Source organism: Gouania willdenowi, chromosome 19 (genome assembly GCF_900634775.1).
Source record: "Gouania willdenowi chromosome 19, fGouWil2.1, whole genome shotgun sequence".
Classification (NCBI taxonomy): Eukaryota; Metazoa; Chordata; class Actinopteri; order Blenniiformes; family Gobiesocidae; genus Gouania; species Gouania willdenowi.
In genome coordinates this window covers 16,753,367-16,769,689 of record NC_041062.1, presented here as the reverse complement: position 1 = coordinate 16,769,689, position 16,323 = coordinate 16,753,367, and the positions used below count along the sequence as shown (strand labels likewise).

Genomic DNA, 16,323 nt, shown 5'->3' with positions numbered 1-16,323 from the left:
CCTCAATTAAGGTTGTATTTGTATCTTTCATTCACTCTCCTTTAGCTTCTCAGAGTAGAAAGATCATGTAAAACATTTGTTGCCTGCCTCGAAATGTGCTATAAAAATACATCTGTAAGAACTTTACAAAAAGTCAGTGACAGTAAATGACCTTCACTCCCTTTTCCTTTCACCCAAACAAAACACTTGGCTTTTGAATGGGTGAGGAGTCCATCACAAAACTATCCAAGAGCTATATAGATTTTTTTAAATCATATATACAAGAAGAGAATATGGACATAATGAAAAATAGACATGCAAGTTTGTAGCAAATTATGATATATATATATATATATATATAAATACGGACAAAAGTTTTAGAACACCACACTTTTTTCCAGTTTTTTACTGAAAATTATTAGGTTTATTGTGTCATTGCACTCTGAAATGTAAGAATAGAACAAATAAGCAATTTGAGTTGAAAAAAGAAGAAAATGGAATCCATGAACAATACTGTTCACCTGATGCTCATGAGGGTCTGGTACCACAGTGTGTTCCTTCCAACACTGCTTTTATGCAGACAGAGGGGGTTCAAGGCTGATTCAAGCTTCACTGATGCAGAACAGCTTTAAATTGTTAACCCACTCAGTGTTCCCTGAAAAAAGGCCTATTTGTATAATTCTGAAATGTACATTATTTTGTTTTGGGCAACAAAACTTTTTTTTTGACCTTCACCTGTTCAGTTCTTCCCTTTGTACCATTTCCAGCTATTCATTGGATTTGCGCGACTTGAATTGCAATAAATAACTGGAAAAATTGTGTCAAAGGTCATCACTAGTGGAATCTTTTCGCAACAGCAAAACAAAACAAACAAAAAAAAAGTAACAATATCAGCCATATTAATGAAAAGTAATACAATTAAATCTACAAAAATTAGCAGAAGGAAATTTAAGGGGCAAATTCAGTAGAACACAGGAAATTTGGGTCTAAGATTAAAATAAATAATAAATAAATGTTAAAAAAAAAAAAAGTCCTCAAGAGATGATTTTAGGGCCATAATGTTAACTAAATAAATGATATTCATTCAGTTAACATCAGTTAGATATCATCATCATCATCATCATCATCATCATCAAACGTTATTTTGGAAACATACAAGGTCCATAGCAGACATAACACAACAGACATATCAGAAAATAAGACATAGATTAATGGCCCACATTCATTTATATTTTTCTTTAATTAATTAAGTAATGAATTAATCAAATGTGTGGTCATTTGATTATTTTAGTGTAATGTAGATAACAACTGCTATTGTAACATTTATAATTCACAAATGATGACGCAATTGCGCGGTCGCTCTCTCTCCCTCTCTCTCTCTCTCTCTGGCTCGTGCCTGTGGATTTGGTGCCAAGTCCGTCCTGTTGGAAACGTCGGTGCGCACTGAGCGCACAGAGCGCATCCCTCCCTCCCTCCCTCTGTAACTCCCTTTACTTTAGTTTTTCTCTGTCAGGATTTATTTCATAAACACAGAATTTGACTGAAAGCTTTTTATTTTTTATTTTTTTTAATGACTTGACAGAGATGTAGTGATTTAAGCGTGAGCTGTGGCTCAGGGCGGCCGGTGTTTTGGGTAGTTTGACGCCGCGCTGTGCGTAACGCAGAGGCATCAGCAGCAGCAGGTGGTGGATGGAGAGTCTGGAGGATGCAGCTCTGCAGTGGGTCAGCACCGCTACCAGCGGGTACATACTCTCCTCCCTCTCTCTCTCTCTTTCTTTCTCTAACGGACGTGATTGAAGACTGAGAGTCTGATGAAGCGTGAGTGAAGGGACTCTCGGCCACAGGTGAGGATTCAGAGCCGTCGTGATCTGTGCGTGTGTACGTGGACTTTGGTTTCCAGCTCCAGGGATCCACTAAAGTCTGCTCCTATTGGTCAGCACTAAAGTTCAATATGTTATATTATCTATTCTTGACCAGCTTTGTGTCAGTGCAGGAGCATCAGGTGGTTTATTGTATACATTTCAGGATTCCAGCTTTTTTTTTTTTTTTTTTTTTTTTCTAAATTTACTAAACTGCAGTTCATTTTGGTCATGATTTATTAAAATGTCTGAGGGAAGAAAAGCAGGGAAATGTATTCGTATTAAGTGGTTTAATGAATCAATGTTGGCTCTGATAAATGTGGCCATGATGCTGTGCACGAGGGGGATATTTCTGACACAAGCCAACGATGTAGGAATGTGACTTATTTGTGTCTAAAAGTGGAAGGGAACCCTGGTTTATGAACAATAAAATGTTATAGTAGCTCAGTGGTGACCCCATTTTTGATATCAATAATTTCTGGCGACCCTAAAAACGTTTTTTTTTTCCCAGTTGTTTTTATTTAAAAAAATTTCTACTGCATTCAATTATTATTATTATTATTATTATTATTATTATTATTATTATAACTGGATTCATATTTATCAATAGAATACAGTTGTTTAAGATTGTGTTTCGTTTTATTTTGAAAAAACAGCAATGACATTCAAAAATGCATTTTTAATCAGTAATTTAAAAAAAAAAAAATCTAAAATTAATCAATTATTAGAAATTTCAGGCGACCCAATTTAAAGTCCGTGTGGGGTCACGACCCCAAGATTGCTTATTCCTCATTGACTTGACGCGTGTATGCATTTAATTGAAATATAAAGCACTTTGAGACTCTCTGATAAGAACAATTCACTACTATTAAAAACTCATTTCCTGATCTTAAATCTGTGCAATGTGATGTCCTCCATTTTTCACTCATTCTGCAGGTCATATCATAACAAATTGTATTATCCTGACTTGAGCTCACCTTCATCAGTCCACAGTGACTCCGAGCCGCTGACACAGACCTCTTCTTTTTGTAATTCTCCCGAGGAAGCTTTAATAAACCTTCCAATCCTGCAGTAGCTCACACGCCACACTACAGTTTAATTGAACCACCAGTCACCCATAGATAAAGCTGACACTCTTTTAACAAAGTCCTTTAGTGGGAATAAAAACTCTTTACAAAAACTCATTCCAACTGCAACTATATATATATATATATATATATATATATATATATATATATATATATATATATATATATATAGTGTATATAGTATGTATATAGTATATGTATATAGTGTATATAGTATGTATATAGTATATGTATATAGTATATGTATATACTGTATATATATATATATATATATATGCTCATCCTGTGAAAAGAAGTTATGCTGAAATTACAATACAAGCCCTTCTTATTGGATTAATTTAAAGTTGTCATGTAGTGCAAACAGACTTTTATGAAATCCCAATTTGTCTACACATTTCAGCCCATTGTTACCAGCCTAAAACAGATCTTCTCAAACTGGGGTTCAGGGAGCCCTGGTGGTCCATGAGTTGTTAGGTCGACTATAGATTTGTAGCTCATTTAACTTGTCAAAGATGCACCAGTCACTTCAAAAACCTTTTTTTTTTAAACAAGTTTTGCACGATTGGCTGTTACAACTTTATAGTTCTGTTCACATCTTATAATAGTCTTCTTCTCTCATATTTGGGATAAATTATATTTAAGTATTCTTGCTGTAACCATCAGAAAGAACAACTATATTGTGGGTTGATACAGTGAGCCTGGTGTAAACTGTGTTTTCAATGCTTCTTTTACTGATAGCTATTGAGTAAAATCACAGAGAAGGACCGAATTTAACCCTGCTATTGTCCTAGGAGTCCATTTGACCCAATTCAATGTTTATCAATCAAAAAATAATAGTTGACTTCTTTTTTTTTTTTTTTTTGCTTCATATTTCATTACTTTTCCTAATTTGATGGGTACAATTCATTAAGCATGACATTATCATTATTATATGTTTTCAATGTACTGAACACACATTGCACACATTGGCGTAAGCAGTTTTAGCTGTGTAAAACTTGTCTCTGTGTTACATTTACGTCCCCACACCTGCAGGGGCAGAGTTGATACTTTTTGAACTGATGCATGACATCCTCATTGTGCTCTGTGTGTATTGCATTCTGCACACTCTCTCTCTGGGAAAAGGTTTACTGTCAATGAGGTTTTGGAACAGCTCTTTCACAGTAAAAGTGGCGTAGAGGAGAATATGTCTGCGATAGAGGATTGTTTTTAGGGAAACCCTGCTTTTTAGGCATTCTCAACTGATGAGACACAATCCCTTCCAAATAAAAAAAAAACATCATAGACCAACATCAATCAATATGCTTCATTATGTCAGTCATGAACCCCAAATTAGAACATATTTGGACTAAAGGTTTTTAAGATACACTGTAAAACTCTTAAACTGAAAGGTCACATCACCATAACCAATAAGGTTCATACTCAGTAAATTTGATAAGATTTGGATGAAAACTATTCAGGATAAATGAATTCTAATTTAAAAGTTTGGCCTGATGGTGGCGCTAGATAAAGAATCATGGTTTCATTATCAAGGGGTTATTTATGTATTCAACAGATAAACAAAGTGCCTGAAACAAAAACTTTTTTTCTGAAAATAATTTTCTGGAGGCAAATATTCCTGGGGTCAGATTGACCCCAGGGGTAAAATGCATTAGTTATATTTGAGGATAACAGGAGGGTTAAAGCTGCGACCAATGCTAGTTTTTTTAATTAGATAAAATCATAGTGTTTGCCTCATAGATCAATGAATCCAACATCATTGACTCAAAAAACTAAAGAAAAAGGTTCAAATTGTCACTTAAAGAGTTTGTTTTCATCTCCACCTTAAACAGTCTGTTGATTTTTTTGCGCATTGCATTGTGGGATGTTGAGTTGTGGAGACGGGAGCGTAAAAGCGTTTTTACTCCATTCTGATATAAATGGTGTCAAGCAAATTACTGTCCTCCTTGTCTGGTGAAGAAACGTAGCGCTGGGCGATTTAGACCAAAACCCATATCTCAATATTTTTTCTCAAAATAGCAATATACAATGTAAATCTCTATGTTTTTCATTTGAATAAAGACAGACCAGAAAAACAATTCTGGGTTAAATTTGCTGATGCAAAATGCCACACAGGTACATTTATTCACAAACAGTCGCACAATATGTCCTACTTTTGACTGTTTTCTGCTATAAGGGACAGCACGTGTGAGTGAGTTCTGTAGTGTGGCTAGTTTAAGGGAAGGTCTGGGTTAGGACGCACTCAGAAATCCATCTAACTGTGCTTTTCATGACGTTCTGAGAAGTAGTGAACGAAAGCAGCGACTCCTAAAACGAGTATTTTAATAAAAAATAACCTATAATATATATCCATATAGGCAATATTGTAATCTTCTATATCACCAAAATGGAAAACTCGATATATCCTGAATTTTGATATATTGTCCAGCCCTAAAATCACTTTTTTTGTATCAGTATATGGGACTCCAATGTGCAAAAGTTTCAACAAACAGAGATCAAGGCAAACTTTTAAACAGCACATTCAATCTTTTTCTTTTCTTTTTGGACTAAATGAGGTAGGATTCGTTGATCTTTGAGGACAAACACTATTTATCATGGGTAGCAGCTTTAAGTTTTCACTGGATTCATCCATTACCTGATTGGTAGAACGTTCTCTGTTTCCTCTAACAATATCGGAAACTGCAGACTTAAAGTGGGGTGTACCCCAGGGTTCAGTCCTAGGGCCGCTTTTGTTCTTATTTACTCCCTCTAGGCGAGCTGATCCAGCAGTTCAGTGAGGTCTCCTATCACTTGTACTGTATGCTGATGACCTCCAGTTGTACTGCACTTTTATGTCCTCCGAACCTTAGAGACTGGCTTCTCTCACAAACTGCCTCGCCAAAATAAAGCAATGGCTAACTGAAATTAGCCTCCAGTTGAATTCCTATAAAACGGAATCCCGAGTCGCTGCTCCGTACAGTATTGTGCCTCTCATTAAGCAGCACCTTGGCGTCCTAAGTAGCTCTGTAAAAGGTAGTCTGAGGAACCTTGGAGTAACTTTTGATGAAGGGATGTCCCTCGAACGCCATTCTAAACAGCTTATCAGGAACTGTGAGAAACGTGAGAAAACGTCTCTAAGCTGAGACACATGGTCTCTCGTCATGAGCTTGAGATGATTGTGCTGTTGTTTGTTTCGATTAGACTACTGCAAGAGCCTGTTTACATGCTTTTTTAGGGAGGCTTTCTAGCTAGGGGTGGGAACCTCTGGGTACCTCACGATACGATACGATATGCGATACATGGCTCACGATAACGGTTATCATACGATATGCGATACATGGCTCACGATAACGGTTATCATACGATATGACGATACTGCGATTACCGATATATTGGTCAGAAATCAATCTACGATAATCTATGACATGACAAGACAAAAAAGATTAAGTGAAAAAATACAATTTTTATTTTATATCGCTGAAAGACAATACATTGAAAAAGTGTTCTATGAACAGTGACACTATTTTAGTGCAACTTTTCTATAAATAAGTGTCAACATACCAATGTAAACAAATAAGTATCTCCAATAGTGCTTTCTGTAAACAAAAAATAGGGTCTTTCTTATACCAGTGACACCATTATAGTGAAATATTCCAGAACATTTCTGTGAAGACGTACCTGCACATTTTAGAGAAAAAGCAGAAAATGTTTTGAAAAAAATAAAAAAAAATTGATAGCGCGAGCAAATCGATAAGCGATCGTGCGAAAAAAAAATATTGTGATATATCGCCGTATCGAGATATCGTCACACTCCTATTTCTAGCCACACTTTTGTATCTGTCCAGTGTAGGCTTTGTATGTACCCTTTTATTTTTTTGCATTCTACTGACATTGCATTGCACTGGCATGTGTACTCTGTTATTGTTATTGTTTTTTAACTGTAAAATGTGAAGCACTTTGTGACCCTGGTCTGTGAAAAGCGCTATACAAATACATTTTACTTACTTTACTTACTTGTATTATTTCTTAAGTGGCTTTCACTGTAAATCTTTTTATAATAGCTCCACATTTCTTTCCATCTTTGGCCAAATGTAGTCGAATGGTGAATACTTGAGCTCTAACGTTTCCAAACGTACCCTGACATTAAAATGTGGCTGTTGAGCCAGCGCTTGTCACTGCGGGGGGAATAGAAGAGGGCGTGATCGTGCTCCGGTGTCAGAGCTGTTTGTCCCCAAGATCAATTGAATAAACATTGATCTTTGTAACGCTGTGCCCTCATCGTTCTCCTGCTCAGGCGTAACAGTTTGAATGTATGTATATGGGAGGGGACTGGGACTGGGACTGGGACTGGGACTGGGACGGGGACGGGGACGGGGACGCACGTGTGGACAGGAGAAACTGAATCTAAAACACACATCTCTGACTCTAACATGGTTTGTTCACATTACACAGAGTAATGTAATGGATTACAAGTACTCACATGACTGTAATTGAGTTGCTTTTATGGGTACTTGTACTTTTTGAGTATATTTCTAAATATGGGTAACTGGGTAACACTTTACTTGAAGTTTTATATATAAGGCTGACATTAGCATGAAATAGGTGTCATGACTAATAATGCATTGGCTTTTGTGTAATGCTTTTTCATAGGGACTCAAAGTGCTTTACACCACAGTGGTGGCAAGCTACTGTTGTAGCCACAGCTGCCCTGGGGCAGACTGACAGTTGCGAGGCTGCCATAGCGAACCATCGGTGCGTCACACTCACTCACACACTATATTCATACTAGGTAATGTGGGTAAAGTGCCTTGCCCAAGAACACAATGACTTGCTTAGAGTGGGATTTGAACCTCCAACTCTTCGGTTATCGGATGACCCACTCTACCACTGAGCAACGGTCGACAAGGCTGTCATTAGGTGTGGTTTGATAAATTATGACACCTTTGGAGCTATGTTGGCATTTTTTGGGTTAGGTGGGGGGATCTAGTGGGGTTAGGGTAACAAATGACAGCCTTCATGACACCTTGTTCATGCCAATGACACCATGACATTATTAGCCTTTATGTATAAAACTTCAAGTAAAGTGTTACCTATAGCAGAGGTCTTCAACAGGGGGTCCGCGGAGGTACTGCAGGGGTGTCGCGAATGTTTTGGTTGATTAGACATTTTTTCATGCCATCCATAGCTGGTTTGAGGATTCACTGCCCATACTACATGTATGTTTAAAATTAAAACATGAATCTGTCAATTATGTTAATAGTTCAGTATTGTATGCAAGATAACAGGTATGTTTATGCATGCCAGTGGCACTAACAAGCATCAATAATTTTTGTTTCCACATTTATGTGGGAACAAAAATGTCTATTTGAACAGCTTTTATTCAAAATGTTGTTACATGCAATTTGACAGACATTGTTGATCTTGGCAGGTATCAGTTTATTATGTTATGTTATGTGTATGAATGGCAGTGGCATGGCCACCCTACTCACTGTACCTTGCACATGTTTAAACTAAAAACAAAAACATATAAACCTGTGTGTTATTTGAATATCTTAGTATTGAATGCACAATAGTACATTTATACATGGCACTATCGGACCAGTTTAATATAAAACACAATTTTATACAATATATATAAGTAGGGGGTCCCCGCTCCATCTCTCCATCAGTTTGGGGGTTCCTTGGCCTGGAAAACGTTGAAGACCCCTGACCTATAGTATTTCTGGCCCAGGAAGGCGGTTCTCTGCCATTCTGATTGGCGAACGTACAGTATGTCACTCAAATGACGGAGACAGAACTTCAGCATCTGAGGTTACGTTATCACAGTAGTGAAAACCTCAATATCGATGCGATTACGGTTAATCTTTCAGCATTAATGTGGATGCAGAGTTTAATGGATTCAATGAACCTCTGAGGGCTTTAACGTCTCCTTAATTTAACAAACAGATCTCACTATTGAGTCGTGATCTGGATTCTCAAACATTAATGGGATTTAATGGAATGTAATGGGATGTGTTAAAATCGATGGGGTTTTTACGTCCACATGTTAAAATCCGTTTCAAAAGGGCTGATTATTCAGCAACAATCCTCAACAAAAAAACAACTTTTTTCACGTTTTTCAACTTTTCTCTGCCCTCAGAACTACAAGCATTATTGAGATAAATGAAGGACAATAAGAACTGCAACTAACAATGATTAAAGTAAAAAAAAAAAAAAGGTCTGTGAGTCTGTGAGATATGATATTCATTATTTATTCTATACGATGTGTCCTGGCCTTCAGCCAAACTAACCCTTCTTTCACGCTGTGTTTCTCTTTAGATCCTCTTTTATCATCTTTCTCCAGCTGGGATGTGATAGTTAATAGACCCATGTATAGATTCTGATGCACAGACACCTGGCTCTTTAATCCCTTGCCCGTTTTACATTGTAAAACAACCCTCTAAGGTCCCACTTAGGCTTATTTGTGCTGCAAAATCAATAGTTTAAATTACCACCATAACTGCTGCTTTGCCTTTTGACACTCTAAACTGGTAGAAATTCAGATTCCCCTCATACCTTAGAGTAATTCTAGCAGTCATGGCCTTGGATCAGTGGTCCTTCCTCCCAACGTCCCCCAACATCACCTTCCCCGAGCCCCTCCTCTATGACAGTTACATCCAGGACAATGAGACCGACCTGGACTTTAACATCACTAAGACCAGGGAGCCCCACCAGGACAAGACCAGCTCTGTTGTCATCACCTTCATCTACTTTGTGGTTTGTGCCTTGGGACTGGGCGGTAACACCCTGGTCATCTACGTCATCTTGCGCTACGCTAAAATGAAGACCGTCACCAACATCTACATCTTGAACCTGGCAGTGGCCGACGTCCTGTGTATGATGAGCCTGCCCTTCATCGCCCTGCAGCTGGCCTTGGTTCACTGGCCGTTTGGGGAGGCTCTGTGTAGGGTGATCATGACCGTGGGTGAGTAATAAGCCTAAGCTCTGAGGCTGCAAACATACAGTATCCTCCTTGGTACCTGCACTCTTATTTTGTGCATTGTGTACTTTCTTAATTATTTATTTCTGTTGTATTGTGTTTATATTGCATTATTTCTGTCAATATCTATGTTCTTGCTGCTGGTCCCGAGAATTTAGTTTTTATGATAACATGAAAATGACGATAAAAAAACCTTGAATCTTGAACCTTGAGTGAAGAGCAATGACCAGTGATGAGCAGTAACGCGTTACTGTAATATGATTATTTTGCAATTAACGAGTAAAGTAAGGGATTATAATTGAGGAAACAATAATTAAATTACACTTTTTTTTCCTGCATGCAGGCTGCGTTACTGTGATACTAAACGAAACCGTCTCGCTACGGTTTGTTGGACGTCTTGCGTTTTATAGTCCATTATAACCCACCTTAGCGTCTAGCCAATGACGTACTTATAAATGTAATTGTAATTTAAAAAAACATGTTGCCATCGTAATCGTAATTGAATTTCAAATAATTGTCTTTGTAATTGTACAGGTTCCCCACGGTCATGAAATTCCTGAAGAACTTATGGAATTTGAAAAAAACATTTTCCAGTGTTTGAAAGTCGTGGAATAATTTAAGTGTTTTGGAAAAGTTTTGGAAATATAGCCTATTTTATTCTGATGTGTAAAATATATTAAACCCCAAAGATGTTAAGTGTTATCTTAAAAGGAAAGTGCTGAATACCAGCATGGAAATTTGGTAAAAATATGGTCAAATATTTTGGAAAAGTTTTGAAAAATTATTGTGAAAAAAGTATATGGAACCCTGAGTGTAATTGATATATAAAAATTGTTATTGACAATTTAATCCAACGCAAGAAAACTGAGGAACCAAGTTACAGTTCTACACATATGTAGTAAACAATAGTTAAAATATGTTTTAGATCAAGTTTTCTCACATTAAAAGATAAATAATATAAAATAATCAAGGGGTATACTGACAAAAAAAGGCTCAGACGCCAACACCAAAAATATTAAAACCTACATTTTAATTGATAAGGAGGTATAAAAATATAATTGATGCTATCAGGACATGATCCAACATGTGTGGTTTAATATATTTTGTGTGGTAAAAAAAAAAAAAAAAAAAAACACTTTTACTTTGTTATCCTTCTTTTATTTCTTTTTTTAACCTCTTGCCCATTCACTTCCTCTTCTCAGACTCTCTCAACCAGTTCACCAGCATCTTCTGTCTGATGGTGATGAGCATCGATCGATACCTGGCTGTCGTCCACCCTATTAGGTCGACAAAATGGCGTAAACCCCGTGTAGCCAAACTCATTAACCTCACAGTATGGGGCGTGTCACTATTAGTCATCCTGCCAACTCTAATCTTCAGTGGTTTGAACAAAGTGCCAGTGTGTGGCATCGTTTGGCCAGAGCCCCAGGATGTCTACTACACCGCCTTCATTTTCTACACTTTCTTCATTGGATTCTTCCTGCCACTGGCAGTTATCTGTCTGTGCTACCTGCTCATTATAGTCAAGGTGAGAATACACACACACACACACGAAAATAATGGAAAAAACTCAGCTCTGGCATTTTCTGTCCAGACCAGCCCACTAAATTATCTGTGACACCACGTAGAAGCTGTTATTAAATTTGCAGTCCGCAACTCTCAGATCCCTCTCTCCCCCTCCCTCCCCGCTGCTCTTTTGCCCTGCCTCCAAACTTGTTGTTAGGAGCTAACAAGCTAACATTTGACAGCAACATCACAGTAATATAACATGCCCTGTTAAAAGCATGTTACCGCAGCGCTTCTCTCTCTCTCTATGTGCACAAACCTCAGCAGCAGCAGCAACAGCAACACAGTGTCACTTACAGCAGCCCACATGGAGGCTGCTGCGCGCACATGAACAACACATGCACCACAGAGTTCTAGTGTAACAATTACAAATCAAACGTAATGTAAATCAAGCAGCAGTAATTACCTTTCAAGCAGAAAAGTCACCAATTCCATCTCCTACTCCTCCAGACCATACACTGTAAAAAAGACAGCGCTCTAGCTCCAGGAAAGGGGCGGGGACTGTGAGCAACAGCTGTTAGACATCAAACACAACACCTTGAAAGGGTGGACTTTTTAACCCCCCCCCCCTTTTTTTTTTTTTAACCTTTTTCCTATTTCCATGTTGCAACTTCACTTGTCCCATTTTTGCCCCTTTTCACAAAGTTCTGACACTTTTTTCCTTTTGCCAATAAATGCCCCCTTTTTTGTATTTTTTGTCCATTTTTGCAAGTTATTTTTGAACCTATCCAAATAAGCTAACATTTGCCCAATAAATACCACTTGTTCCCCCATTTTCATGCATTTTACCTCTTTTTGTTCCACATTTTTGCCGTTTTTCACTATTTTTTGCCACATTTTGCTCATCAAAGTTACCCTTTGCCATTGCATACCACCTGGTTCCTCTTTATTTGCCCATTTTTTGCCACTCTTGACTGCTTTCGGCACTTTACACTCTTTTTGCCATGTTTTTGCCACTTTTGGACATTTTTGTCCACTTGTTACCATGCCTGCCTCTACTCGCTTGTAAAAAAGAAAACAATGTAGTGGACAAAATTGTGATGAATTAAATCCTAACCTTAGAAATTGAGAACGTATTTGTAATTGACTTTCTGGGCAAAAATAATATTTGTAATTTGAATTGTAGTTGGAAAAATGACGGTAATCATAATTGGGTTGTAATTGAACATGGATAATTGAAGATGTAATTGTAATTCAACAATGTACTTGACCCCAACCCTGATACCCTCAGACAAACAATACAATACAAAACCCCTGAAGTTTGAAAATTTAAAAAACAGAGAAATCATACCGGGACATTGTCAAGATAAACAGTAGGAAAGATTAAATTACCGTTTCATTATAAGAATCTGTCAAAACAATTTGTATTTAAAGAATAAAACCACTTCTGCTGATGAATTATCAAAAAATAACATGTTTAAATTGAACGATAAGTATCAAAAACAGATTAAGGATTGATGTAATCTATGGAAACTAGTTAAAATTATCAATATCTTGTTGATTAAAGACATTTGTAGAATATTTGACTTTAAAGGTGTTTAATAGAGTGTCTTTCAGAGATACGAAATAAAAATTGTATTTTTTCACTTATTTTTATTTATTTTTTCTTGTTGTCATAGATTATCGTAGATTGATTTCTGACCAATATATTGATAATCGCAGTATCGTCAAATCGTTATCGTGAGCTTTGCATTGTGTATCGTATCGTATCGTGAGGTATCCAGAGGTTCCCACCCCTATTTGGTCGGGTTAGGGTTAAGGTAAAAAAGGGTTAGGGTAACGAACCACACTTAATGACACCTTGGTCATGTTAATGACAGCGTAATGTCAGCCTTTATGTATAAAACTTTAGTGTAACAGAATGTTTTACCCCTTAGGAAAGGTAAACTGCCATGTCATAAAGCAACTACCGGTAATAAAGGTCACACACAATATGCAATCAGCTGCCTCCTGCAAACCAACACATATGCAGACAAGGTCCAATCATTCACTGATTGCTCACACAAACACATGCACGTGGGCGCCTGAGAATATTACCATATTTGGCCCAGGTTGGAGTTTGTTGTGGGATTTTTCCAGAGACAAACTAGGAGGCAAATATGAGAAGTTACTGGGTTATTGTTACATTTACAGATGCCAGGCCTAGAGCTCCGTAGCTTCACTCGATTTCTGCTGGTATCCCAAAGTATGAAGGCAGATAACAGTAACCAAAACATGTTGAAGTCACGTGCAAAGACCTTGAGTCGGTGATATGAAACGGTTGTGCAGCAACTGCCTGTGGTTAGGTCACTCTGACCAAAACAGTGAATCAGCACCGTGAGCACAGGTCACAATACATGAACGCACAGCTGAAAGGATGAAAAGACATGTTCAGGAATGATTTTTTATTACAGAGCCTTCATTTCAATCAGCTGGAACCACATCCAGAAACAATGACCGAAATCGAATAGAATCAGAATCAACTTTATTGGCCATGTAATGTATGTTATACAATGTAAACATTAAATAATAACAATCAACTAGAAAAAAACATAAACTGTAATTAAAGACTAATATGTGCAAAACTAAATAAAATAATAATAATAATAATAATAATAATAATAATAATAATAATAATAATAATAATAATAATAATAATAATAATAATAATAATAATAGGTTAATTTAATGTTCAAAATCTGCTTGATGGACAGATACCTAACCTTGCCTTACTAGTGGTCAAAGGGTTTCATTACAGTTTTCCCAAATTCATACGAAAAAATGCAATTCCTAATATAATGTACATAATATACAAATATTTCAAGTGCCATAAAACACAGTGACTGTAAAAAATGTATATCTACCTCAGGTGTGTCGTATAAGTTTTCAGTGAAATGGTCCCAAACCTTTGATACTTTAGGTTGGTTCTTCTTCTGTTGTGCAATTATTCCTCATAATGTAAATGATGAAGCGACACTGTACCCACCAGTTCACGTACGGTACTGCAGCAAAAAATGCAAATTTGTACGTAACACACATTGTGATTGGCACGAACCTCGGGACAGTCTATATATTTATATTTATTCATATTTATATTTTTCTTTTGCCATCCCTGGCAAGAATCTCAAACTCGGCCTATGATGCTGACAGAAAAAAGGGTCAGACTCCCACACCAAAAATATGAATACCAATATTTTCAAGGAAGCCGAACAAGGTAATCAAGAGATGAGAAACAAATGAAATGATGGATCATATTTTTTAGTGTATTTTACAACTGATCTAAAACATGGGTCAGAACTGACCTCTTATTGTAACAGAAAGCTTACAAAAGAGGAAAGTCATGTTGACTGAGAACCTGTTTTAAATATTCTGTCAATTTTTTATTATATTCAATCTAGTTTTTTTTTTTTTTTTTTTTTTTTTTTCCCTTTAAGAGGTGTGCTAGGGGAATGTTAGTGTAAGGATGTGGGGGTTCGAGTTTGTATATGTATGTCTTGTCCTTGTATGTCGTTTAAAAAAAAAAAAAAGAAGAATTTTGTATAAAAAAAAAAATTGTATGTAAAATGTTCTATTTTTCTTCAATAAAAAAAAAAAAACAAAAGAGGAAAGTCACGTTTTATGGGGTTATTTGTTAAAAAATTAGTAATTGTGATTAATTGTAATTGAACTTAAGTAATTGAGAATGTAATTTTAAATGACTTTCAGGGGGAAATAATGATTGTAATTAAAAAAAAAATCATAATTATAGACATATTTGTAATTTTAAAATGTAATTGAACCCAACCCTGGTTGAATGATTGACTTTTAATAATGATGTCAACAATGTTGGGATTTTACCTGGCAATGACAGTTTTCTCTCTCACCAGGTGAAATCATCCGGCATGCGCGTCGGTTCCACCAAACGCAGGCGCTCAGAACGTAAGGTGACGCGGATGGTTTCCATCGTGGTGGCGGTGTTTGTCCTCTGCTGGCTGCCTTTCTACATTTTCAACGTGACCTCTGTCACCAGCTCCATCAAACCCACCTCGGCTGTGAAGAGCACGTTCGACTTCGTAGTGGTGCTGGGCTACGCTAACAGCTGCGCTAACCCCATCCTGTACGCCTTTCTGTCGGACAACTTTAAGAAGAGCTTTCAGAACGTGCTGTGCTTGAAAAAGGTGGCGGGCTTGGACGAGATCGAGCGCAGCGACAGCAGGGCCGACCGGAGCAGGATGGTCAACGAAGCCATGATTATTGCCGCCAACCTGGAGGCGCACAACACTGCCTTGCTCAACGGGGAAATACAGACCAGCATCTAAAAGCGAACAATCGCAACATCTTGGGAGTTGAAAGGGATTGAGTTGTTTTGGAGTTTGGACGCGTCTGGGCTGCCATGAAGTTCACTCGTGGTGACTCGTACCAAAGAGATAGAAACAACGGGTTGATGTAGTAGCAAACAAGAACCAACAAGTCCGACATTGCATTAGTGTTTGCAGAGATCTGGGACAGTACACCACCTTCTACTGAAGAGTCCTTAAGATCAGGGTCATCAAGAATGTTGAGCAAGTCAACCTCCAAGGATAAAAGTATTTTCGACTCTGTTGCGAGTGTGTTTTTTCCATCCCATTAAAGGATGCAAGGAAAAGTCATATCCCACCAGTGGAACTGATGAAGATACTACAGGAACTACAAAAACTATATCCAGACAGTGGTGTGACAGGCTTGAGTTTAAAGAATGGAGTTCTTGGAGATCAAAAAACGCATCTGACTGGCTTATCTCCACGATAATGGAATAATCTCTTGAAAAGGTTCCAATCTAAAGCCCACAGCAAGAACTATTATATGAATGGAGGAGCTAGTAGCAGAGATATTGTGTTTTTCTGATGCATACTTCCTGTTTTCCCCAGTATCATCCCTA

General features: G+C 37.3%; 1 protein-coding gene across 1 annotated transcript; it reads left to right on the top strand.

The window, feature by feature from the left end:
• Nucleotides 1–1,710: 1,710 nt before the first annotated feature.
• On the top strand, nucleotides 1,711–16,019 carry sstr2a (somatostatin receptor 2a). The gene is made up of 4 exons (XM_028475747.1): nucleotides 1,711–1,823; nucleotides 9,221–9,866; nucleotides 11,084–11,409; nucleotides 15,293–16,019. The coding sequence occupies exons 2-4, from the start codon at nucleotides 9,479–9,481 to the stop codon at nucleotides 15,722–15,724; spliced, it is 1,146 nt and encodes a 381-aa protein (XP_028331548.1). The 5' UTR covers nucleotides 1,711–1,823; nucleotides 9,221–9,478; the 3' UTR covers nucleotides 15,725–16,019.
• Nucleotides 16,020–16,323: the final 304 nt, after the last annotated feature.

Coding starts and splice junctions, on each gene's coding strand:
- sstr2a (XM_028475747.1), top strand. CDS start 9,479: ATGGCCTTGGATCAGTGGTCCTTCCTCCCAACGTCCCCCAACATCACC. Junction 9,867..11,083: donor TAGGGTGATCATGACCGTGG/GTGAGTAATAAG, acceptor TCCTCTTCTCAG/ACTCTCTCAACCAGTTCACC. Junction 11,410..15,292: donor ACCTGCTCATTATAGTCAAG/GTGAGAATACAC, acceptor CTCTCTCACCAG/GTGAAATCATCCGGCATGCG.